The sequence below is a fragment of the Oncorhynchus clarkii genome, chromosome 26 (assembly GCF_045791955.1).
Source record: "Oncorhynchus clarkii lewisi isolate Uvic-CL-2024 chromosome 26, UVic_Ocla_1.0, whole genome shotgun sequence".
Lineage (NCBI taxonomy): Eukaryota > Metazoa > Chordata > Actinopteri > Salmoniformes > Salmonidae > Oncorhynchus > Oncorhynchus clarkii.
In genome coordinates this window covers 31979012-32004781 of record NC_092172.1, presented here as the reverse complement: position 1 = coordinate 32004781, position 25770 = coordinate 31979012, and the positions used below count along the sequence as shown (strand labels likewise).

Below are 25770 nucleotides of genomic sequence, written 5' to 3'. Positions count from 1 at the left end.
GGAAGTAGTAGAGGGGACAAAGAGAAATGAGAGAGAGAGCAAGAGCGAGAGATAAAGAGAGAGAGAATATGCCTGTCACTGAGAGTTAGGCAGAAGGGCGAAATTACAAAGGGACACTTTTTGTGCTTCTAACTAAGTTGATGCTATTACTGTAAGACTGATATCAATGTTTACCCATGCAATGTCTTATGTAATGGACATTCTTTTCAATCAAAATGTTTAACACTGAATGTTTTTCAACTTGTTTTAATTAGTGATGTCTGTTGAAGACCAACATATTGGATTTCTTAAAAAGAAAAAACTCAAACCACAACAGAGTCTAATCATTTCTACTCACTCAATCATTTCTACTTGTCTCTTGTCTGTACGATTTCATTTCTGCTAAATGGGGAAAAAGCAGTTTTAGGCCGACTTGGAATGCAAGATTATTATTAGAACATAAGCAAATCTGCTAAATTGGAAAAAAAACTTAAGTCATGGATCAAGTGTGAAAGGTACACCATCATACTGAACAATCCTTTGCAGCTTTTAGTTTCACTTTAAAAAACAATGTCCTTCCTTAATATACAGTATAGGTAATGTACAGTACAATAATTCCATTGTCAGTTAACAAATGTGTTAATTTATTATGTCCAGCTATTTCCCAAAAAGTATATTGCACACAGGCCCTGCTTCAATATACTACTAAGTGCTCATATCGACCAGCTGACGTGTCTACTCTCCCTTCGATACAATCACATCTATATTATGGTAGACTAGGGGTCTTTAACTCCAGGTCTGGGGGCCACATCAGGACTGCAAGCTGCTTTATTGTGGTCCTCGACAGAGCCTTTTGTTTACTGTAAATCACAGTGGAGGCTGCTGAGGGGAAGACAGTTCATAATAATGGCTGGAATGGAGCGAATGGAATGGCATCAAACACATAGAAACCATGTGTTTGATACAATTCCATTAATTCTGCGACAGCCATTACTACGAGCCCGTCCTCCCCAATTAAGGTGCCACCAACCTCCTGTGTTAAATCAGTGGTATTCAAACTTTTTCAGCAGGGAACCTATTTTTTTTTCAGCAGAATTTCTGGTGACCCCAACCCAAATCTAAAAACACAACCTACATCAACAAATAACTTTCAATTCATTGTCTTGTCATCTCTCTTATAAAAATTAAGAGAACCAATCTTTCTCAAAAACGTATATTGTCCCATACAATAATCTGTTGGCTACTCTTCATTTTTTATGTCTTTAAGTCCACGTCGACTGGGACAGGATGTTATTTTTATTTGGCGACCCTGACTCTGAATACCACTGCTGTAAATAGAAGGCTCTCACCCTGGATACATAATGTCAAAGAGCATGGTGGGACAAGCAGCTGCTAGGTCGGCTGGCAAAGTGACATCACACAGAACTGTGAGTGTTTGGAACGTGTTGGAACTGGCAGAGCTGGGGGAAGGGTTTGTCCGACCACAGCACATGTACTGCCAATAGGTCAAAAATGATGCACTACATTGGGAATAGGCTGTCATTTCAGACATACCCTAATTCTTCAAAGACAATGTGAGAGCCCATATATTTAGAATTGACACTGTGCCACAGTCACTGTGGAAAGGATCAAAAACCAATTGGAATTGATCAGTTTTAGCTGGAGAATAAAACATCTGAAAAATATTTGTAGAAATACAAGCTGTAGAGCAGACTTAATCTGGAGCATATTCTATTGATGCAAAGTTCTGGAACGTTAGAACCTGACACATTTTCCCAATGTACATTCTATACATTAGATTTCTATGTCCTGGTACAGAGGAAGGTGTGACTGATTCCAGTGTGGACAGGTACAGTATGGAGACTGGGTGGAGGGCTGAGTGGAGCACTGGTGGATTATGGGCAATGTAGTTCTAGTAGTCACAGCCCAGCAGCTCCATGCGCAGGGTGATGCGCTCTTGCCACTCCCAGGGCACAACGCGCAGGTAGCGGGCGTAGAACGGAGGCTCAAACAGGTTCTTCTTATGCATGTTGTTGTCAATGTTGCCTTGGAAAATCTGTCAGGGAACACACATACACCAATGGTCAATTGTTAACTACGAAATCTGTCAGGAAACACACACACACACATCAATGGTCAATGGTTAACTACCATATCTGTCAGGGAACACACACACATCAATGGTCAACTCCCATATCTGTCAGGGAACACACACACATCAATGGTCAACTCCCATATCTGTCAGGGAACACACACACATCAATGGTCAACTACCATATATGTCAGGGAACACACACACATCAATGGTCAACTACCATATATGTCAGGGAACACACACACACATCAATGGTCAACAGTTAACTACCATATTTGTTGTATGGTGTGAATAATTCTACACCTGAACAAATATGTCTATATTTAAATATGCATGTTGAAAGGGACTCATGAAATGTCTTTTTTTGCATTATACACAGTGTGCGGGAGTCCTTCTCAAGGTTCACTTCAGTTGTTCAATCTCCTACCCAGCTGTGTTAAGACATTACTTCATGTGTGTAACAGTTATTGTTCAGATAAACTTCAATATTCACCCTATTCATTGAAACAGTCAGTTTTAATGGTTCTACTGAATGGGAGGAGAGATCTAATATGAACCAATATGTAAAGGTCAAAGGTCAATGTCTGAGGCTTCCCATCAAGGATTGTAAATTGGTCTGAACTATGACCTCATTCATGATGACAGCCTTACGACCCAAACACAACTCCCCTCCCAGTCCCTCTGAGGAAGCCCCTGGCTACGTCACATAATGTCAAGGGTCTACACTCAATGAAAAGATTGGTTGTTTATTCGTCCCTGAAGGTCATTGAATTATTCAGCGTAGGCCCCCAATGCAAATTTAAACAGCCCCTTGCTTGCGGCACTCCCATGGGGGTGAAGATTGGCCTCTCCTATTCCACACAGAGAGGGGGGCTACAGGGGTGAGTGTCACTAGCACTGTTCCAGCCAGGGACAAAACAGGAAGTAAAGAGATCATTCACACAGAGGACCAGGGGATACACTCCACACACAGGGTGGGGGTCCGGAGAGGGGGTCCGTAAATTGGCACGGGAAACACAGTCAGGTCCCAACTCATGTCAACAAACAAACTGTGCAGAGGTTCTCAAAACCCCTTATCCCTACTATCGAAATCAAATAGGGTAAAAATGATTATAGTATGTCTGTGTCTCTTTACTTTTAAATGGCGTCCTCTCCTTTCCTTTCTGAACATTGAAATGGCTGGGTAGACTTATATCATCTAACAGATAAGATCAGTGGCGATGAAGGAGAGGAGACAAGGAAAGGAAACCAATTAAGCGTATCAGAACTATGAGGCTGAAAAATACTTATTTTGTTGGGGAGCCCCAATATGTGAGACTGTCATAATGAGAATACGTTGTGAGCAGTGGTTCACAGACCTTCTCTGTGTTGGTGTTCTCATCCTTCACCAGGTTCCAGGTCTGTCCGTCGTCGCTATAGGCCACTTTGAAGGCGGACACAAACTGCACCACCCCAAAGTCCTTGGCCCCCTGGGTGATGATGCCTGTCAGATGCTTGGTCTTTTCCAGGTCAACCTGGGACAGGATCAAGGAGGACAAGACAGTAACATATAGACCAGATTAATGATAATACCTTCAATTCAATGAACCCTGTATTTTGGTATTTAAGAAGTAGCTCTTTTCCCAAGGTCAAATAAAATCACAAAACGTGTCTTGGCTACAGTAGAAAAACCACAGTAGAAAAGAGAAGGATGGTTCACATTCATTGATTTCAGGTGAAAAAAGGAAAAGGTTTATTCCATTTCAAACGTTTCGTCCATCTGACCTTCATCAGTGTCATAAAAACCTACAACTACTACAAGGTAGACTCCCCTCACAGGAATGTCTTCACTTTTCAGAATAAGAAGTGTGTGAGCGGGGTGAAGTTTATAAACAAAGATACTACGTCGACATATGTCAGACTCCTATCCCTGATGTCTGTTTTCCCACACAATTTGTGCCCAATATTGAATAGCTGTTTCATCATATAAAATAGTATGAAGCAAGAACAGATGTCAGAATCCCACAAGGATGATAAAAATGATCCATGACTTTTTGTGTTACAAATCATATTAGGAAGAGAAAGTGATCCTTCCTCTAAGGAATGTTTCCATTGATATTTAGATGGTATTCACTAAGAAATGATGCGGCAACAATCTATACACTCTGGTAAGTACTACAACTAATTCAACACAACTGGGAACTACCTGGTAGCTAAAAGTTCCCATCCTAAAGACACAAACAAGTAACTCATAGGTTATTACTGTATGAATACCATATTACCAACTTCCAAGTAATTACCATGTCATTTCTAAACCGTAAAATAAAGTGCTACCTGAAATCCTTTGTTAAAGTAGACAGTTTAAAATGGTAATGTGGGATTGGTACATACATGTACTTACACTACCATTCAAAAGTTTGGGGTCACTTAGAAATGTCCTTGTTTTCCATGAAAACATACATGAAATGAGTTGCAAAATGAATAGGAAATATAGTCAAGATGTTGACAAGGTTATAAATAATGATTTTTCATTGAAATAATAATTGTGGTCTTCAAACTTTGCTTTTGTCAAAGAATCCTCCATTTTGCAGACCTTTGGCATTGTAGTTGTCAATTTGTTGAGGTAATCTGAAGAGATTGCGGGTACTATTTAATGAGTACTATTTAATGAGTACTATTTAATGAAGCTGCCAGTTGAGGACTTGTGAGGCGTCTGTTTCTCAAAATAGACGTTAGTACTTGTGCTCTTGCTCAGTTGTGCACCGGGGCCTCCCACTCTCTTTCTATTCTGGTTAAAGCCAGTCTGCGCTGTTCTGTGAAGGGAGTAGAACACAGCGTTGTACCAGATCTATTCCATGCCGATTTCTCGCATGGAATAGCCTTCAAAAACAAGGCCATTTCTAAGTGACCCCAGACTTTTGAATGGTAGTGTATATAGCTAGCTATTGGTTCTTAAAGAATAGATGTTTAGATGCTTCACTCCATCAGAATCCAAAATACTGTTTTACTCCATTGTTTAATACAATATCATTTTAAACAAACACTAACTTCAAAAACATGGTTAAAAATATGCTTTTGAGCTCATGGATGTTCAGTCTTTGCATCCATAGCTCTGTCTATGAATTTGAGTGTGGTTAAATTTCTCCAGGCCCCATCCCTCAGCTGTTTACCAAAACAAGTGGTTTGTTTTTGGAATCCATATTGCCCCTTTAAAAGAGGAGAGTCAGTCTCACCTGTAGCCACTCTGAGCGGTTGTTAGTGGCGGGGGACCAGGCGTTGGTCTTGCCCTGTTTGTCTAGCCGGGCGAACTGTGGGTGCCAGGTGAAGGCATCAATGCCCCAGGTGCGGAAGGCACTGGACGCCGAGAGCTGTCCATCAGAGACAAGGCGGGACTTCATGCCCATTGGCTCAGAGCAACCTGTCGTGTTGGAATATACTGTAAACGAAACAGCAGAGAGACAATGATAGACAGGAAAGGAGTGGAGGTGAAAGACAGAGAACCAATAGAGAGAAACCAATGATCACACCCAAGTGAAGAACCACCCACTCAGTACATTACAAGGAGCCCATCCTCCTAATTTATCCCTCCACCAACCAACACTGCAGCTCAAGGCATGTAGATTAGCCACTTACTGATTGATCGATTGATTTGACAACATGACATAAACAGTGACGGACAGATAGCATGACATAAACAGTGTAGGACAGACAGCATGACATAAACAGTGTAGGACCGATATCATGACATAAACAGTGTAGGACAGACAACATGACATAAACAGTGTAGGACCGATATCATGACATAAACAGTGTAGGACAGATAGCATGACATAAACAGTGTAGGACAGACAGCATGACATAAACAGTGTAGGACAGACAACATGACATAAACAGTGTAGGACAGACAGCATGACATAAACAGTGTAGGACAGACAACGACATAAACAGTGTAGGACAGACAGCATGACATAAACAGTGTAGGACAGACAACGACATAAACAGTGTAGGACAGACAACGACATAAACAGTGTAGGACCGATATCATGACATAAACAGTGTAGGACTGATATCATGACATAAACAGTGTAGGACCGATATCATGACATAAACAGTGTAGGACAGATAGCGTGACATAAACAGTGTAGGACAGACAGCATGACATAAACAGTGTAGGACAGATAGCATGACATAAACAGTGTAGGACAGACAGCATGACATAAACAGCGAAGGACAGACAACATGACATAAACAGCGAAGGACAGACAACATGACATAAACAGTGTAGGACAGACAGCATGACATAAACAGTGTAGGACAGACAACATGACATAAACAGCGAAGGACAGACAGCATGACATAAACATTGAAGAACAGATAGCATGACATAAACAGTGTAGGACAGATAGCATGACATAAACAGTGTAGGACAGATAGCATGACAAACAGTGTAGGACAGATAGCATGACATAAACAGTGTAGGACAGATAGCATGACATAAACAGTGTAGGACAGATAGCATGACATAAACAGTGTAGGACAGATAGCATGACATAAACAGTGTAGGACAGATAGCATGACATAAACAGTGTAGGACAGATAGCATGACATAAACAGTGTAGGACAGATAGCGTGACATAAACAGTGTAGGACAGATAGCGTGACATAAACAGTGTAGGACAGATAGCATGACATAAACAGTGTAGGACAGACAACATGACATAAACAGTGTAGGACAGATAGCATGACATAAACAGTGTAGGACAGATAGCATGACATAAACAGTGTAGGACAGATAGCATGACATAAACAGTGTAGGACAGATCGCATGACATAAACAGTGTAGGACAGATAGCATGACAAACAGTGTAGGACAGATCGCATGACATAAACAGTGTAGGACAGATAGCGTGACATAAACAGTGTAGGACAGATAGCATGACATAAACAGTGTAGGACAGACAACATGACATAAACAGTGTAGGACAGATAGGATGACATAAACAGTGCAGGACAGATAGCATGACATAAACAGTGTAGGACAGATCGCATGACATAAACAGTGTAGGACAGATAGCATGACAAACAGTGTAGGACAGATAGCATGACATAAACAGTGTAGGACAGATAGCATGACAAACAGTGTAGGACAGATAGCATGACAAACAGTGTAGGACAGACAGCATGACAAACAGTGTAGGACAGATAGCATGACAAACAGTGTAGGACAGATAGCATGACAAACAGTGTAGGACAGATAGCATGACAAACAGTGTAGGACAGATAGCATGACAAACAGTGTAGGACAGACAGGTATGCCATATTATTTCCTGTGTAAAGGCACACTACAGAAAGTCAATAATAAGACCAAGTAATGAAAGCAGGGAATGAAAAGTACCAGACAGATATTTATAATAAACAAATAACATTTGTATAAAGGAGGCATTGAAATGGCATTGAAATGAATAGGAAAGGAGGCAGGGAATAGGAAAATAATGGTGAATAGGAAAATAATGGGGAATAGGAAAATAATGGGGAATAGGAAAATAATGGTGAATAGGAAAATAATGGGGAATAGGAAAATAATGGGGAATAGGAAAATAATGGGGAATAGGAAAATAATGGGGAATAGGAAAAGTGAGTGAAGCCCAATAGCCTTACTAGCAGCAAGTCAATTTGAACTGTAGCTCTATACACACTGAGTAATAGGGTGGGGCTGGAAACACATATGGACATGGTGTGTGAGTGTGTGTGTGCGAGTGTATGGGTGGTGCTTTTGTCAGGAACTCCGTCCCCATTGTTGCACTGCATGGGTCTCCCTCTGAATGCTGTCCAAACCATTCCCTACAGTATGTGGTCTAAACATAACTAAATCTAGACTCATGTTAGGACATCTAAACAACCCCTCTTACTGTCAGCAAGCTGGACAGAAGTACCACAGTATCAACACAAGGAGACTGCATGTACCGCAACTTAATGCCTTTTACTTGGTGGGCTTGTAACTTTTCTCAAGGTCTATTTGTGGTTCAGGCAGAGGACTCTGAATGTCCCTGGGGTTTTGAATGGGGTTTTATTTACAGCTGCATGTCAATAGTCTGGAGTGGCTTCCTCTCTTTATTTCCCGATTACCATCTGATGTAAAAAAACAAGACACCAAATGGCCAGACCATATTTCTATCACCTGTCCTGAGTTTCCAGATCGATGCAGACGGAGACGAGGAGGAAAGGAAGCCAATTAAAACTATTGAGATGCAGTCTAGTCGTCTTTCCACTCTATTTTCCCATGTAGAGGTGTCTGTTTACCATTGAGCTCACAGCCCACCAGCTCCATGCGCAGGGTGCAGGCCTTGCGACACACCACAGGAATGACGCGGATGAACTGGGCCACGATGGGAGGGTCAAACAGGTTGGTCTTGGTGCTGTCATTATCAATGTTCCCCACAAACACCTGTGGCACAGGGCACAGAAGTGATGTCACCAAGTTGTTACAGGCATTCATGTGAGAGCAACTGTACATGTCCAAGTAAAACATGCCAGTAGGAACAGATCTAGGAACAGCTTAAACCTCCCACAATTCTGACCTTAACCATTAAGAGGATGAAACATATCTGACCCTTTATAAGACTGTAGGAAATGGGACAACTGTTTAAATGAACTTACACTGAGTCACTAACTATAAATGAATATTACTATGGTAAACTTATATTGTAAAGTCACCTTGTCTTTCCTCTGTCCCGCTGGTCTGTAGGGGGTGTAGGTCTTACCATCAAAGCTGGAAGACACTTTAAAGACCTTAATGTACTCAGCTATGCCCATTCGACTGGCACCCTGGGTGATGATGCCAGTTAGGCGCATCTTCTTTTGCATGTTGATCTAGAGTCAGAGGTCAGAGAGAGGTCAGACAGGGGTCAAACCACTAATCATCCTCCCCACTGGGATTTAGATGATACACTGTTAGAAAAAAGGGTTCCAAAAGGTTTCTAGTTGTCCCCATAGGAACAATGTTTCTGTTCCAGCTAGAAAGGATTCTACATAGAACCCAGAAGGGTTATTTCTGGAACCAAAAAGGGTTCTTCAAAGGGTTCTCCTATGGGGACAGCCAAAGAACACTTTTATGTTCTAGATGGCACCTTTTTTTCTGAGAGTACAGTGTATGGCTGTTTATATGTGTACTACATGCGTAGACTTTATTAGAGCTGTGTAGCATCATTCAGACAAATTGAAAAAGTGTTTCATTTCTTTTCCATGACAATGTCCATAGAGAGGCCAGATCGAGTGACTTCATCAAGTAGAAAAGCATGTTTCAAGCCAAAGTTTAGTCTGGACCCATGAGGAGCTGGCCACGGTCCACCAGTGGGTTATGACCTCCCATTTGAGAACACCATTACCACAACAAGTGGTTATTTACTAAACTGACTTGGTTCTCTAACCTCCATCCAGGGGTTCCTGTCATGGTTGGCGGCGGTCCAGGCGTTGACCATGCCCTGGTTGTTGAGCCGGGCCAGTTCTGGACCCCAGCGCTGAAGACCCATAATGCCATAGTGTACAGAGGAGGACGAGATCTGAGACTCAACGATTTCTCCTCCCTCCATCCCCATCAGAGATATACAACCTGGAACAAACACATACAGAGACATACATATGTTATATTGTCTTATATAGGAGACATAAACAGGTTATAATCTCTAATATGGACATACTGGTTGTGACTTAAAGTACAAAGAGAGACAGTTCATAATGTGTAACACACAGAGTAGTAGACATGTTTCAGTCTCTCCTATGCAGCGGTTCCCCTGCCCTATACTTACGGAGCTGGCATTGCTTTCCGACGTAGGGTGAAGGGCACAGGCAGGTGTAGTCACCATCCAGATCTCGACACATCCCACCGTTCTTACATGGCTGCTTCTCACAGTCATTCACATCTAGACAGGACAAGCACAAGAGATAGACACAGTTACATAGAAGTTGGGTATGTAATCATAATAAACCCTGTCCTAACATAGGAATCTGACATGGGACTTCATAATGTCACATAATAAACCTTGTCCTAACATAGGAATCTGACATGGGACTTCATAATGTCACATACTAAACCCTGTCCTAACATAGGAATCTGACATGGGACTTCATAATGACACATAATAAACCTTGTCCTAACATAGGAATCTGACATGGGACTTCATAATGTCACATACTAAACCCTGTCCTAACATAGGAATCTGACATGGGACTTCATAATGACACATAATAAACCTTGTCCTAACATAGGAATCTGACATGGGACTTCATAATGTCACATAATAAACCTTGTCCTAACATAGGAATCTGACATGGGACTTCATAATGTCACATAATAAACCTTGTCCTAACATAGGAATCTGACATGGGACTTCATAATGACACATAATAAACCCTGTCCTAACATAGGAATCTGACATGGGACTTCATAATGACACATAATAAACCTTGTCCTAACATAGGAATCTGACATGGGACTTCATAATGTCACATAATAAACCTTGTCCTAACATAGGAATCTGACATGGGACTTCATAATGACACATAATAAACCTTGTCCTAACATAGGAATCTGACATGGGACTTCATAATGTCACATAATAAACCTTGTCCTAACATAGGAATCTGACATGGGACTTCATAATGACACATAATAAACCCTGTCCTAACATAGGAATCTGACATGGGACTTCATAATGACACATAATAAACCTTGTCCTAACATAGGAATCTGACATGGGACTTCATAATGTCACATAATAAACCTTGTCCTAACATAGGAATCTGACATGGGACTTCATAATGACACATAATAAACCTTGTCCTAACATAGGAATCTGACATGGGACTTCATAATGTCACATAATAAACCCTGTCCTAACATAGGAATCTGACATGGGACTTCATAATGTCACATAATAAACCCTGTCCTAACATAGGAATCTGACATGGGACTTCATAATGTCACATACTAAACCCTGTCCTAACATAGGAATCTGACATGGGACTTCATAATGTCACATACTAAACCTTGTCCTAACATAGGAATCTGACATGGGACTTCATAATGTCACATACTAAACCTTGTCCTAACATAGGAATCTGACATGGGACTTCATAATGTCACATAATAAACCTTGTCCTAACATAGGAATCTGACATGGGACTTCATAATGACACATAATAAACCTTGTCCTAACATAGGAATCTGACATGGGACTTCATAATGTCACATAATAAACCCTGTCCTAACATAGGAATCTGACATGGGACTTCATAATGTCACATACTAAACCCTGTCCTAACATAGGAATCTGACATGGGACTTCATAATGTCACATACTAAACCTTGTCCTAACATAGGAATCTGACATGGGACTTCATAATGTCACATACTAAACCCTGTCCTAACATAGGAATCTGACATGGGACTTCATAATGTCACATACTAAACCTTGTCCTAACATAGGAATCTGACATGGGACTTCATAATGTCACATAATAAACCCTGTCCTAACATAGGAATCTGACATGGGACTTCATAATGTCACATACTAAACCCTGTCCTAACATAGGAATCTGACATGGGACTTCATAATGACACATAATAAACCTTGTCCTAACATAGGAATCTGACATGGGACTTCATAATGTCACATAATAAACCTTGTCCTAACATAGGAATCTGACATGGGACTTCATAATGACACATAATAAACCTTGTCCTAACATAGGAATCTGACATGGGACTTCATAATGTCACATAATAAACCTTGTCCTAACATAGGAATCTGACATGGGACTTCATAATGACACATAATAAACCCTGTCCTAACATAGGAATCTGACATGGGACTTCATAATGACACATAATAAACCTTGTCCTAACATAGGAATCTGACATGGGACTTCATAATGTCACATAATAAACCTTGTCCTAACATAGGAATCTGACATGGGACTTCATAATGACACATAATAAACCTTGTCCTAACATAGGAATCTGACATGGGACTTCATAATGTCACATAATAAACCTTGTCCTAACATAGGAATCTGACATGGGACTTCATAATGACACATAATAAACCCTGTCCTAACATAGGAATCTGACATGGGACTTCATAATGTCACATAATAAACCCTGTCCTAACATAGGAATCTGACATGGGACTTCATAATGTCACATACTAAACCCTGTCCTAACATAGGAATCTGACATGGGACTTCATAATGTCACATACTAAACCTTGTCCTAACATAGGAATCTGACATGGGACTTCATAATGTCACATACTAAACCTTGTCCTAACATAGGAATCTGACATGGGACTTCATAATGTCACATAATAAACCTTGTCCTAACATAGGAATCTGACATGGGACTTCATAATGACACATAATAAACCTTGTCCTAACATAGGAATCTGACATGGGACTTCATAATGTCACATAATAAACCCTGTCCTAACATAGGAATCTGACATGGGACTTCATAATGTCACATACTAAACCCTGTCCTAACATAGGAATCTGACATGGGACTTCATAATGTCACATACTAAACCTTGTCCTAACATAGGAATCTGACATGGGACTTCATAATGTCACATACTAAACCCTGTCCTAACATAGGAATCTGACATGGGACTTCATAATGTCACATACTAAACCTTGTCCTAACATAGGAATCTGACATGGGACTTCATAATGACACATAATAAACCTTGTCCTAACATAGGAATCTGACATGGGACTTCATAATGTCACATACTAAATAAACCCTGTCCTAACATAGGAATCTGACATGGGACTTCATAATGTCACATAATAAACCTTGTCCTAACATAGGAATCTGACATGGGACTTCATAATGACACATAATAAACCTTGTCCTAACATAGGAATCTGACATGGGACTTCATAATGTCACATAATAAACCTTGTCCTAACATAGGAATCTGACATGGGACTTCATAATGACACATACTAAACCTTGTCCTAACATAGGAATCTGACATGGGACTTCATAATGTCACATAATACTTTTCTGGATGGATTCTTTTCAGGAAGACATCAAGAAAGGCTAAACATTGTTGCCCTTATCTGGTCATATAACTAGATTCGCTCTATACAACCGGACCATAACGATTGAAAATACATCAGAATGAACCAGTTCTGCCCGCTGGGTCTGACATCTAAAACCCTCCCTGGACCTGAGCAGGAGAGAACACAGTCCCTGATGGCTAAATGCAGTACACTTGTACCCCAAAGGTAAGTTAGATATAGCCCAGTGGTAAGACTACCTGGCATGCAGGCTAATCAGCCAGGTGGGTGAACCTTGAAGCACCACAATACCACCAGTGGGCCTCCATAATGCCTCTCTGCAGGTGTGTTCTCTAAGACACAGGGGTGATGACAGGGGCACAGCTGGGGGCAACTTTGGGGCCAGGCATCATAAATTACCACAGGTGAAGGGCAGGGTTGTGGTTTTGGGTGTGTTCTATATTGTTCCTGCAGGGCTAGGTGATGTGGGAGTAGTCTATGGTAGTCTGTCCACTGCTTCAGCTCTTTCTAGTCCCCACCAGGGGGCTCAGTTGTATTATAAGTAGCATGGACTAAAACTGGGCTGTATTCATTAGTCCACACCATAGCAAACCATAGCAAAATGGTGTGCAACAGAAAACACTGGTAGATCCCCTGTTTGCTTCTTATTGAACAACAACAAAATTATTCAACAAAGTCATTGGCATCAGGGGAACTTTATAAGTGAGTATTGTTATCAGATAAAACAGTATATTCCAAATGGTGGGTCGGTACCCGTTAGCGAGTCATTACTGATTCGTTCTAGGTTGTGGACCTTCGAAAAATCTGCTTTGTTTGTTCATTCAGTGCCCGTGGGTCACAGGAAAATTCCAAAATGGTTTGGTGGGTCATCGGACAGAAATATTTGGTAACCACAGAGCTAGAACATCTTGATATTGTAATTACTCATCCTGGGAATTTAAAAATAGGCCATAAACAGTAAACACAGTGGTTGAAAACTGTGTTTATAGCAGTCTAAGTGTCCCTGGGAGCCACTTCCAGGTTGTAATCTAGGGGGCAGACAGCACTTTAACACTACATCTTCTGTTTAGCTACTGTTCCCGTTAACTCTAAGAGGATTGGTCCCAACTCTAAAACCCATTCCGCTCAACGGCGTGACAACACACACACCCACACTGAGAAATACAAGCACACACCCACGGGCATGCACATACACAGAAAACACACACACGCACCGCACCCTCCAGTCATTCTGAGAATCTACTCGGTAAATAACATCTCTGACCTTGATTAGGTAGATTAAATGCCGTAGGTGTATCTTTAGACTGTGTGTGTGTGTGTGTGTGTGTGTGCCTGCATGTGTGTATGTGTCCATGTCTGTACCAATGACAGACAGGGACACTGACAGAAGGTCAAGAGTGGTTTGATCCATTCTTAGAAGGAAGGGCAGAAGATTCTAGAATAATGGGGTCCATAACAAACAGCAGTATATCCAACCACTACCCAAGCAGGTGAATTTCAGCCATGTTGGACTAACAAGACAGTACTGGGATCCACCCTAACTACAGGCCTATACAATCTATGACGTCTGGTAGAACAAGAACAAATGTGGGTGGTGACAACCCAACAGCAATAACACTGGTGGTCAGACTAGCAGTTAGAGGTTATAAATATGCTATGAATCATCTACAGTTTTGTAGTCGCATCAGCGCGTCTGGTTTTTCAATCAGATTCTGGACTTTCAATGGAAAACTTGGACAAACCAAGGAAATTAATGGAAAGGACAAAGTTTATAGTGGCATTAGCCTCCTAGATCCTAATCTGGAATGTGAAAAGTCTTGTACCAGTCCATGCATGAATATGAGTTTGTTTTAATGAGATGGCAACTACTGACCCAACTAGCACTGAGGCTCTCAATAGCTAGGCCTACTGTGTAGAGAGCAGGACTGGCAGAGCTCTCCTCGCTCTGCTAAAGCCTTCTGAGATTAGAGTGGACAATGGCTAATTGCTGTAAAGGTGCCCCAGAGGGAGAGTTCCTGGCTGGCTAGGGGGGGTATTAGAGAAAACCTGGTAGAAGCTTGTACACACAAAACATGCAACTTAGAAAAAGTCAATTGAACATAAATATCCAAGATGGCTGAATTTAAAATTGGGAAATTGTTGAGCTGACATTGTATACCCCATTAATCCAATGATTTATGCTCAACGTAAGTCCAATTTTTTGCCTTTGCAAGTTCCATTTGACTTTATTACATTTTTTTTGTCAGGACCAGTTTATCATTATTACATACAGTACCATGCAAAAGTTTGGACACACCTACTCATTCAAGGGTTTTTCTTTATTTTTACTACTTTCTACATTGTAGAATAATATTGAAGACATCAAAACTATGAAATAACACATATCATGTCATAAACAAACAAAAAATGTTAAACAAATAAAAATATATTCTATATTTTAGATTCTTCGAAGTAGCCACCCTTTGCCTTGATGACAGCTTTGCATACTCTTGGCATTCTCTCAACCAGCTTCACCTGGAATGATTTTTCAACAGTCTTGAAGGAGTTTCAACACAGTACGCTGAGCAGTTGTTGGCTGCTTTTCCTTCACTCTGCGGTCCAACTCATCCCAAACCATCTCAATTGGGTTGAGGTCGGGTGATTGTGGAGAACCGGTCACTCCATCCCTCTCCTTCTTGGTCAAATAGCCATTACACAGCCTGGAGGTGTGTTTTGGGTCATTGTCCTGTTGAAAAACAAATGATAGTCCCACCAAGCGCAACCCAGATGGGATGGGGTATCACTGTGGAAGCCATGCTGGTTAAGTGTGCCTTGAATTCTAAATAAATCACAGACAGTGTCACCAGCAAAGCACCACCACACCGTTACACCTCCATGCTTCACGGTGGGAACCACGCACGCGGATATCATCAGTTCACCTACTCTGCGTCTCACAAAGACACGGTGGTTGGAACAAAAAATCTCAAATTTGGACTCATCAGACCAAAGGACAGATTTACACAGATCTAATGTCCATTGCTTGTGTTGCTTGGCCCAAGCAAGTATTTTCTTCTTATTGGTGTCCTTTAGTAGTGGTTTCTTTGCAGAAATATGACCATGAAGACCTGATTCCCACAGTCTCCATTGAACAGTTGTTGAGATGTGTCTGTTAGTTGAACTCTGTGAAGCATTTACTTGCACTGTAATCTGAGGTGCAGTTAACTCTAATGAACTTAACTCTGTAGCAGAGGTCTTCCTTTCCTGTGACGGTCCTCATGAGAGACAGTTTTATCAAAGCACTTGAAGAAACTTTCAAAGTTCTTGGAATTTTCCAGATTGACTGACCTTCATTTCTTAAAGTAATGATGGACTGTCATTTCTCTTTGCTGTTCTTGCCATAATATGGACTTGGTCCTTTACCAAACAGGGCTATCTTCTCTATTCCAACCCTACCTTGTCACAACACAACTGATCGGCTCAAACACATTAAGAAGGAAAGACATTCCACAAATGAACTTTAACAAGGCACACCTGTTAATTGAAATGCATTCCACGTGATTACCTCACAAAGAAAGAAAAGAAAATGCCAAAGAGTGTGGAAAGCTATCATCAAGGCAAAGAGTGGCTACTTTGAAGCATCTCAAATATATTTAGATTTGTTTAACACTTTTTTGGTTACTAAAATGATTCCATATGTGTTATTTCATAGTTGTGATGTCTTCACTATTATTCTACAATGTAGTAAAATAGCAAAAATAAAGAAAAACCCTGGAAGGAGTAGGTGTCCAAAGGTGTGTCTCTCTCTCACACACACACACACACACACAGTATTTAAACCCCATCCATCAGCAGCCCACGCTTCACCACATTGTGGGTGTGTCCCTGGGATGCACTGCAGGCAGAGTTACTTCTCCTCATCATAGAAGGGTTTAGAACACTCAGTCTTAGGTTTTTGTTATCCAAATAAATGTTTTAAATGTCATCATAATGACATCACTGTTTTAAAGGGGCAATCTGCAGTTTCGATACAATAACAAAGCCACCCAGCTGCTGTTTTGGTTAACAGCTGAGGGAAGGGGCTGGAGAAATCAACATATTTCTAATTCATGGACAGAGCTATGGATACAAGGATTGTCCATACATGATCTCAAAATGATAGTTTTAACAATGTTTTTAGGCTATACAGTTTTTGACTGCAATTACATTGTTTACAAACAAAGGAGTAAAACAAGTTTATATTTGGGGTTCTAATAGGGTACGACAGTTGATCTAAACTCATGAGAAATGGGTATGTATAATTCATTTTAAAAGTCTAAAGATGGATGTATTTAGTACAGATTGCCCCTTTAATGTCATGTTACTGTTATGTCATAGTGTGAAGCCAAAGGGACATTTCTATATCATGTGGATAATACAGTTGTTTTAATCCATTCTGCTCCATGTAAGCACTTACTAAACATTCCTTTGGATATGAGTGTCTGCTAATGATATGAGTGTCTGCTAATGATATGAGTGTCTGCTAATGATATGAGTGTCTGCTAATGATATGAGTGTCTGCTAATGATATGAGTGTCTGCTAATGATGTGAGGGTCTGCTAATGATGTGAGTGTCTGCTAATGATGTGAGTGTCTGCTAATGATGTGAGTGTCTGCTAATGATGTGAGTGTCTGCTAATGATGTGAGTGTCTGCTAATGATGTGAGTGTCTGCTAATGATGCGAGTGTCCGCTAATGATGCGAGTGTCCGCTAATGATGCGAGTGTCCGCTAATGATGCGAGTGTCCGCTAATGATGCGAGTGTCCGATAATGATGCGAGTGTCCGGTAATGATGCGAGTGTCCGCTAATGATGTTAGTGTCCGGTAATGATACGAGTGTCCGGTAAATGATACGAGTGTCCGGTAAATGATACGAGTGTCCGGTAATGATGCGAGTGTCCGCTAATGATGCGAGTGTCCGGTAATGATGCGAGTGTCCGGTAATGATGCGAGTGTCCAGTAATGATGCGAGTGTCCGGTAATGATATGAGTGTCTGCTAATGATGTGAGTGTCTGCTAATGATATGAGTGTCTGCTAATGATGTGAGGGTCTGCTAATGTCTTTTCTGTACTACTCACATATTTAAAAAAACAAAAACATGTTTAAGTACGGACCAGATTGGACCCCCAGTGAAGGTTAAAGAGCTAAATCACAACTTCTTCAAAAGCGGAGATCACACTGAACATCTTATGCCTTCCAAGCAGGAGATCACACTGAACATCTTATGCCTTCCAAGCAGGAGATCACACTGAACATCTTATGCCTTCCAAGCAGGAGATCACACTGAACATCTTATGCCTTCCAAGCAGGAGATCACACTGAACATCTTATGCCTTCCAAGCAGGAGATCACACTGAACATCTTATGCCTTCCAAGCAGGAGATCACACTGAACATCTTATGCCTTCCAAGCAGGAGATCACACTGAACATCTTATGCCTTCCAAGCAGGAGATCACACTGAACATCTTATGCCTTCCAAGCAGGAGATCACACTGAACATCTTATGCCTTCCAAGCAGGAGATTAAAAGGAGATTCATATCCACGATTCACCCAGTCACGCTGCATTTAGTCAAAATGGCTGAAAAACGCTTTTTCACTCTAAGACGCTTGGGTGGGTTGCCATTTCCTCATTAGCTAACAGCTCTCCAACGAGCTGAATGAAAGTCTTTCATGAATCATGAGCTCACCACAATGCTTTCTTACACTCATGCACAGAGTGGAAAAGGTCTCCGGCGTTTCCAACTTTTACACCCATTAATGTTAATAATGCCTCAACACGACCTGCCATGACACACCATTCAGTCTGTCAGTTTGTTGTTTTGACCGGAATGGTGGAAGTTAGGATTGGGGTAGTGGACCCTACCCAAGCCAAGCTCTGGTTCTCCTCACCTAAAACAATTTGGCGTTAATTGTTTCTGATTTAAAAATGTACCTTAAGACAACAATCTAGGGGAAATGCTGAGTAGCACAGACATGTTGGCCATGTTCGGCTACTTCCCTATTACTTTCACCAATCCAACCAACCAATTCAGATCTGGGATTACTTGAAGGAAGGAAAGCCCGGGTCGGCAGGGCGAATTAGTACAGGTACAGTCACAAGTAAGGAACTTACTGATCTGGCAGTGCACGCCCTCGAAGCCAGGCTGGCATTTACACACGTACTCGCTGAACACGTCTCCTCGTCTGGTCGGAGTGATGACCTCACACGACCCATCATTCCTGCAGGGGTTGGGAATGCAGGGACCTAAGGTAGGATTGACCAATTATAAAGACCGGACACACTCAAGGAAAAAAATCTAGAATATGCTTTCATTTAATGAAAAACAGTCAGGTTTAACGAACAGAAATGGAAGCCAGCGCCTGGGTGCCAGTCCAAGAAATTAGCTTTGCTTCTAAAAATGAAGTGACAAGACCAAAATCTCAGTATACTGAGTATATTGAATTGTCCCATTTGAAACTCAAAGCTTTTTAAATACGTCCACCTGCCTTGACCATATTTGGCTAACTCTACTCCTCCTTACCAGTCTCGTCGACCTGCCTTGACCATATTTGGCAAGCTCTACTCCTCCTTACCAGTCTCATCGACCTGCCTTGACCATATTTGGCTAGCTCTACTCCTCCTTACCAGTCTCATTGACCTGCCTTGACCATATTTGGCTAGCTCTACTCCTCCTTACCAGTCTCATCGACCTCCCTTGACCATATTTGGCTAGCTCTACTCCTCCTTACCAGTCTCATTGACCTGCCTTGACCATATTTGGCTAGCGCTACTCCTCCTTACCAGTCTCATTGACCTGCCTTGACCATATTTGGCTAGCGCTACTCCTCCTTACCAGTCTCATTGACCTGCCTTGACCATATTTGGCTAGCGCTATTCCTCCTTACCAGTCTCATTGACCTGCCTTGACCATATTTGGCTAGCGCTACTCCTCCTTACCAGTCTCATTGACCTGCCTTGACCATCTTTGGATAGCGCTACTCCTCCTTACCAGTCTCATTGACCTGCCTTGACCATATTTGGCTAGCTCTACTCTTCCTTACCAGTCTCATTGAGGTGGCAGGTGTCTCCAGTAAAAGCATCAGCACAGATACAGATGAATGGGTCCTCCCCCACCCCGGTCACACACGTCCCTCCGTTATGGCAGAGATTCACTTCACAGTAATCTCCTGGAAGATGGGGAGTGAGAGAGATAGAGAGAGACGTGGAGAGGGGGGAAGAGACAGTGGTAAAGAGAGGGAGAGAGGGGGGAAGAGAATAAAATGAGGTGAGAGAGAGGAGTGTCACAGGGTGGCCACATAAAGGCACGATATGGAGCCTCCATGCACCTGCCATGTTTTAGACAGTTTGACAATCTCTGTGTCAAAAGGCAGTTATACCTCACCTCAATGGCCTCTCCATTACATGTGATCAAGCATATCTTACGTCACAGCAAGAAAAATTGGAGGGTTGATAAGGGACGTCCCTGGACTCCTGGCCCTGTATTCACAAAGCATCTCACAGTAGGAGTGCTGCTCTAGGGTCAGTATATGCTTTCAGATCATAATGAATAAGATGACACAGGCAGGGAAGACCTGATATTAGGTCAGCACTCCTACTCTGAGACACTTTGTGAATACAGGCACTGGCACTCTAACGAGAGTCGTTTCCCTCCATGAACACAAAGGAGATGTGGTGATGCTGAGGGCCCATGTTAGCTGGGAGGTCTAAGTGCTGACTCACAGAGCACAGGAAGGAGAGGACAGAAACATCCAGAGGGAGACAGGTGGTTTTATGGTTCCACTAAGCCAAGAGTGACCTTACAGTCCTCCATGACATACCAGCATACTATTCCAGTTCATAAAACAGAATCATAGTTGCTTTACAATGGGTAGGTTCAATGACATACAGGAGTTTGAAGAGGTGAGCTGAGAATGGTCATTAGAGTTGACAATCATGAACAAGCTCCCTGCCAGAGAAAAATAGTTGGTGTGCTCCCTGTCAAGTATTGCTAAGTAGCTTATTATAGAGTTACAGGTATACTTGATGTACTTACCCTCTTGGTACAATGTAATTACTAAGTATTTTAGATACCCAGGTCTATGTAATGTAGAGCGCTGCATGCTGGGGATCTCACTCATCTCACCATTCACCTGGGCTGTTCTATTGGGGAGGCAGGGTAGCCTTAGAGTGTTGGACTAGTAACCGAAAGGTTACAAGTTCAAATCCCCGAGCTGACAAGGTACAAATCTGTCGTTCTGCCCCTGAACAGGCAGTTAACCCACTGTTCCTAGGCTGTCATTGAAAATAAGAATTTGTTCTTGCCTAGTTAAATAAAAGGTAAAATAAATATTAATCAGTGGGTTTTACAGCCTCTGTCAACCTTTTGTAGTGAGCATACTGGCTTTACTACCAACCGACAACAGACACGTTGTCGGTTGGTAGAACACCACGGTTAAAACACTTCCTTTGAGGAGCTGACAAAGGGGTGAGAGAAAGTGTTGTGTTGAAAGTGTACCAGGCATTTCAAGTTAAAGGCATTTCATGATTTTGTGGAGATTCCTATATAAAAAAAGTTGCTATCTAGAACCTTAAAGGGTTCTTTGACTGACCCCATAGGAGAACCATTTTTGGTTCCATGTAGAACCCATTTGGTTTCAGGTAGAAACCTTTTGGGTTCAATGTAGAACCCTTTCCACAGAGGGTTCTACCTGGAACCCAAAAAGGGTTCTACCTAGAACCCAAAAATTCCTCTGCTGATTACACTCAGGAAAGTGAGGGGATGGAAAGGGGAACAGAAGTGACACCTGTCTTTGAGTTTATGGTTCATGACAATAAAACATCAATGGTATCAACCCGTTTCAGTTTCTTTCACCAACTGTCAGCTATTCAAGTGGAACGTGACCCTCGTGTTGTGTACAAGCATTTCGCTACACCTGCAATAACAATGAAGTGCGTGGGTGCAAAATAACTTATGTTCTGCTTTTCCTGCTGCTTGGATACTAAGAAACACATTTAAACACAGCGAAAGATCAATCTTGGAACCCAGAACCTAAACTTGAGTGCAGGCTGGTCAGCTACAGTATGTTAACAGTCTGTCATGGGAACTAGCCACAGATTATTGCTCTGGGTCCAGACAGACATGTTAAATGGACTGTGCATTTCATTCTCACCTCCCCCTGTGCTTTACTTCACTAACAGAATGTGTTTGTCTTCCAAACTAAAAGAATGCAGGATTCCCTAGATTATAAACAGACCAGGGATATACTGTACCTCGAAGTGGATTCCCATTTTCCTCATTTCAGGAATGACCAACACTTACAAAACACATAAAATCTAATTTTATTGGTCACATACACATATTTAGCAGATGTTATTGCGGATGTAGCAAAATGCTTGTACACAACACTAGGGTCGCGTTCCACTGCTCAGACGTTGCATGCATCAACCAATGGTTTCTGCGTGCCAGGACACTTCATTGACTGTGTCATCGACTGACAGATGGATGTGGTTATCTGATAGGTAACATACCTATACAGATGTTGTAAGATCTGACAATGTGTAAGCAGTGGAATGCGACTTAGGTGTGTCGAGGGTCAGGGGGCTTGAGCCAGGTATACCACCTAAACCTATCAACACACAACATGAACAGGTGGTCGAGATAAAAATTCCTGGTGCACAAATAAGAGTGACTATACAGAGCTCATTCTATCACCAAAGTGAAACTGGTTCTCTAAATTCTCTGAAGATAATCTGAAAATCTCTGCATTATAAGTATTCCAAGAGATGTTGCAAATAAACATATGTTTTGTTGTACAGTGATGCGGATATAATTGAGCACATTGTTGCCTAAGCTTACAGGTAGACCTTTCATTACAGTAGCCATACACCTGTACACTCTTAGAAAAAAAAAGGTAGAACTCTTTTGGGTTCCATGTAGAATCCTTTGTGTAAAGGGTTCTACATGGAATGAAAATGGGTTCTACCTGGAACCAAAAAGGGTTCTTTAAACAGTTCTATGGGGACAGTTGAAGAACCCTTTTAGGTTGTAGATAGCAAGTGGAGGGTTGCCGGGTAGAATCACAGGCCCGACAGTAAAAATCTGGTGAGAATTGAATATCCTAGTTGCCATCTGCTCCAGGGGTGCTGTGCAGTGGCTGACCCTGTGCTTCCAACCCTTCTGTGTGTGCATTGGGGTGGGTTGAGTAACAAAAATACATTTCTGTTCTCCAAAAAGAAAATGGACATTAAGTGTGGTTCCTCTTCTTCCTTTTCAACCTACAATGATTTAGAGTAAACAACATGCCTCTTACAGGAATCACTGGTTGTGATCGTAGACAATAAACATAAGACTGTGCTGCTAACCATATCTTTACATTTAAGTACAGGGTTGAAAGTCTATCATCAAAAATCACATGGCAACAATATGTCTGAGTCAGGCGTTCAATTATCTACATTGACTCTACAAATAGCAGACAGGACTGAAATAATACCCTTCACACTTTTGAAGCACCAACTTTGATGATCTTTTAGGTTCATGGGGGTTGTCATCACTAGAACCATGGTCTGACCAACTGCACTCACCTAGACCATTTGAGAGAGGTACAGCCCTCTGGATCGAGGAATTGTCTGAGGCAAAGAGTAGCAATCTTCACTATCTAAGCTCTAGTGATATATTTTCAGTGGTGATACGTGATAAATATTTAAAATATGATTTACACAATTAAATGAAAGCAGAGCTTGAAAAGTGTATTTGAGTAAGTGAGAAAGAAAATCACTTGACTGAAAGCACACTTTAAATGTAATTCTTAGCTGAGCAATGCAAATTTTATTCATGATGAGTTAAATGATAAACTACTCATTGATCATAGAAACTGACATCCCTTCATTTTACAGACCTGACTACACAAAAAAGTAATGACAAGAAAATGACTGTTTCCCGATTAAAAAGAGTGTTTCAATAACTTTTTTCCCTCGCATTACGTTTATCCCTTGCTGTCTCTGCCTGGCCGGTTCCTCTCTCTCCACTGGGATTCTCTGCCTCTAAACCTATTACAGGTCACGAGTCACTGGCTTACTGGTGCGTCACTTGAGTGGGTTGAGTCACTGACGTGGTGTTCCTGTCTGGGTTGGCGCCCCCCCTTGGGTTGTGCCGTGGCGGCGATCTTTGTGGGTTATACTCGGCCTTGTCTCAGGATGGTAAATTGGTGGTTAAAGATATCCCTCTAGTGGTGTGGGGGCTGTGCTTTGGTAAAGTGGGTGGGGTTATATCCTGCCTGTTTGGCCCTGTCCGGGGGTATCATCGGATGGGGCCACAGTGTCTCCTGACCCCTCCTGTCTCAGCCTCCAGTATTTATGCTGCAGTAGTTTGTGTCGGGGGGCTAGGGTCAGTTTGTTATATCTGGAGTATTTCTCCTGTCTTATTTTTAAATAAGATTTTTATTTTACCTTTATTTAACCAGGCAAGTCAGTTAAGAACAAATTCTTATTTTCAATGACGGCCTAGGAACAGTGGCAGGACGACAGATTTGTACCTTGTCAGCTCGGGAGTTTGAACTCGCAACCTTCCGGTTACTAGTCCAACGCTCTAACCACTAACCTGCCGCCCCTTATCCGGTGTCCAGTGTGAATTTAAGTATGCTCTCTCTAATTCTTTCTTTCTTTCTCTCTCTCAGAGGACCTGACCCCTAGGACAATGCCTCAGGACTACCTGGCGTGATGACTCCTTGCGTGATGACTCGGCCAGTCCACCTGTCCGTGCTGCTGCTCCAGTTTCAACTGTTCTGCCTGCGGCTATGGAAACCTGACCTGTTCACCGGACGTGATAGCTGTCCCAGACCTGCTGTTTTCAACTCTCTAGAGACAGCAGGAGCGGTAGAGATACTCTCAATGATCGGCTATGAAAAGCCAACTGACATTTACTCTTGAGGTGCTGACCTGTTGCACCCTCGACAACTACTGTGATTATTATTATTTGACCATGCTGGTAATTTATGAACATTTGAACACCTTGGCCATGCTCTGTTATAATCTCCACCCGGCACAGCCAGAAGAGGACTGGCCACCCCTCATAGCCTGGTTCCTCTCTAGGTTTCTTCCTAGGTTTTGGCCTTTCTATGGAGTTTTAGGCTGGGTTTCTGTACAGCACTTTGAGATATCAGCTGATGTAAGAAGAGCTTTATAAATACATTTGATTTGATCATCCAGCCCACATTTGGATGTCCAGCTCCTGTGACATTTAACCTTTTCACTAAGACCTACAGGTGAAAAGTTGGGACATTGTGTTGTAAATGTCTGATGCAAGAGGTATGGGCCAGAGCAGTCAACACAAGAGAGTTGGACATGAGAGTGACAGGCAAAATCAGCAGTTATATCTGCCATTAATGAAGTGTTGGCCTACAGAGAGTTACTTTGCTTAGTTCTTTTACAGTGAAAAATAGTCATCTGAATAAAATCAATACAGGTAAATGATACAAATATGAACACCTGTGAGTAACCAGTAGGTATGTAATGGAAGAAGGGTGACAGAAACTTGTTGTAACTCAAGAATACTGTTGGTTGAAACAGTGTACTGTACAGTAAGTGTATACTTTATGTTTGTAAAATAATTTGTATCTAATACGAGAGTAGAGGGCTTTA

At 41.8% G+C, this 25770-nt stretch overlaps 1 protein-coding gene across 2 annotated transcripts in view; it reads right to left on the bottom strand.

Moving 5' to 3' along the window:
* Nucleotides 1–230: 230 nt before the first annotated feature.
* Nucleotides 231–25770, bottom strand: part of LOC139385275 (lactadherin-like) — a 26239-nt gene continuing 699 nt past the window's right edge. The window contains exons 2-10 of one of the 2 annotated variants that reach the window (XM_071130443.1): nt 20196–20321; nt 19267–19398; nt 9859–9972; nt 9481–9662; nt 8768–8923; nt 8354–8498; nt 5287–5489; nt 3433–3588; nt 231–2035 (exon numbers count right to left, since the gene is read on the bottom strand). In XM_071130443.1, the coding sequence (XP_070986544.1) occupies nt 1892–2035; nt 3433–3588; nt 5287–5489; nt 8354–8498; nt 8768–8923; nt 9481–9662; nt 9859–9972; nt 19267–19398; nt 20196–20321 (1358 nt within the window). In that variant the 3' untranslated portion in view covers nt 231–1891. The remainder of the gene's footprint in view (nt 2036–3432; nt 3589–5286; nt 5490–8353; nt 8499–8767; nt 8924–9480; nt 9663–9858; nt 9973–19266; nt 19399–20195; nt 20322–25770) is intronic. The other variant, XM_071130444.1, reaches the window with a different exon arrangement.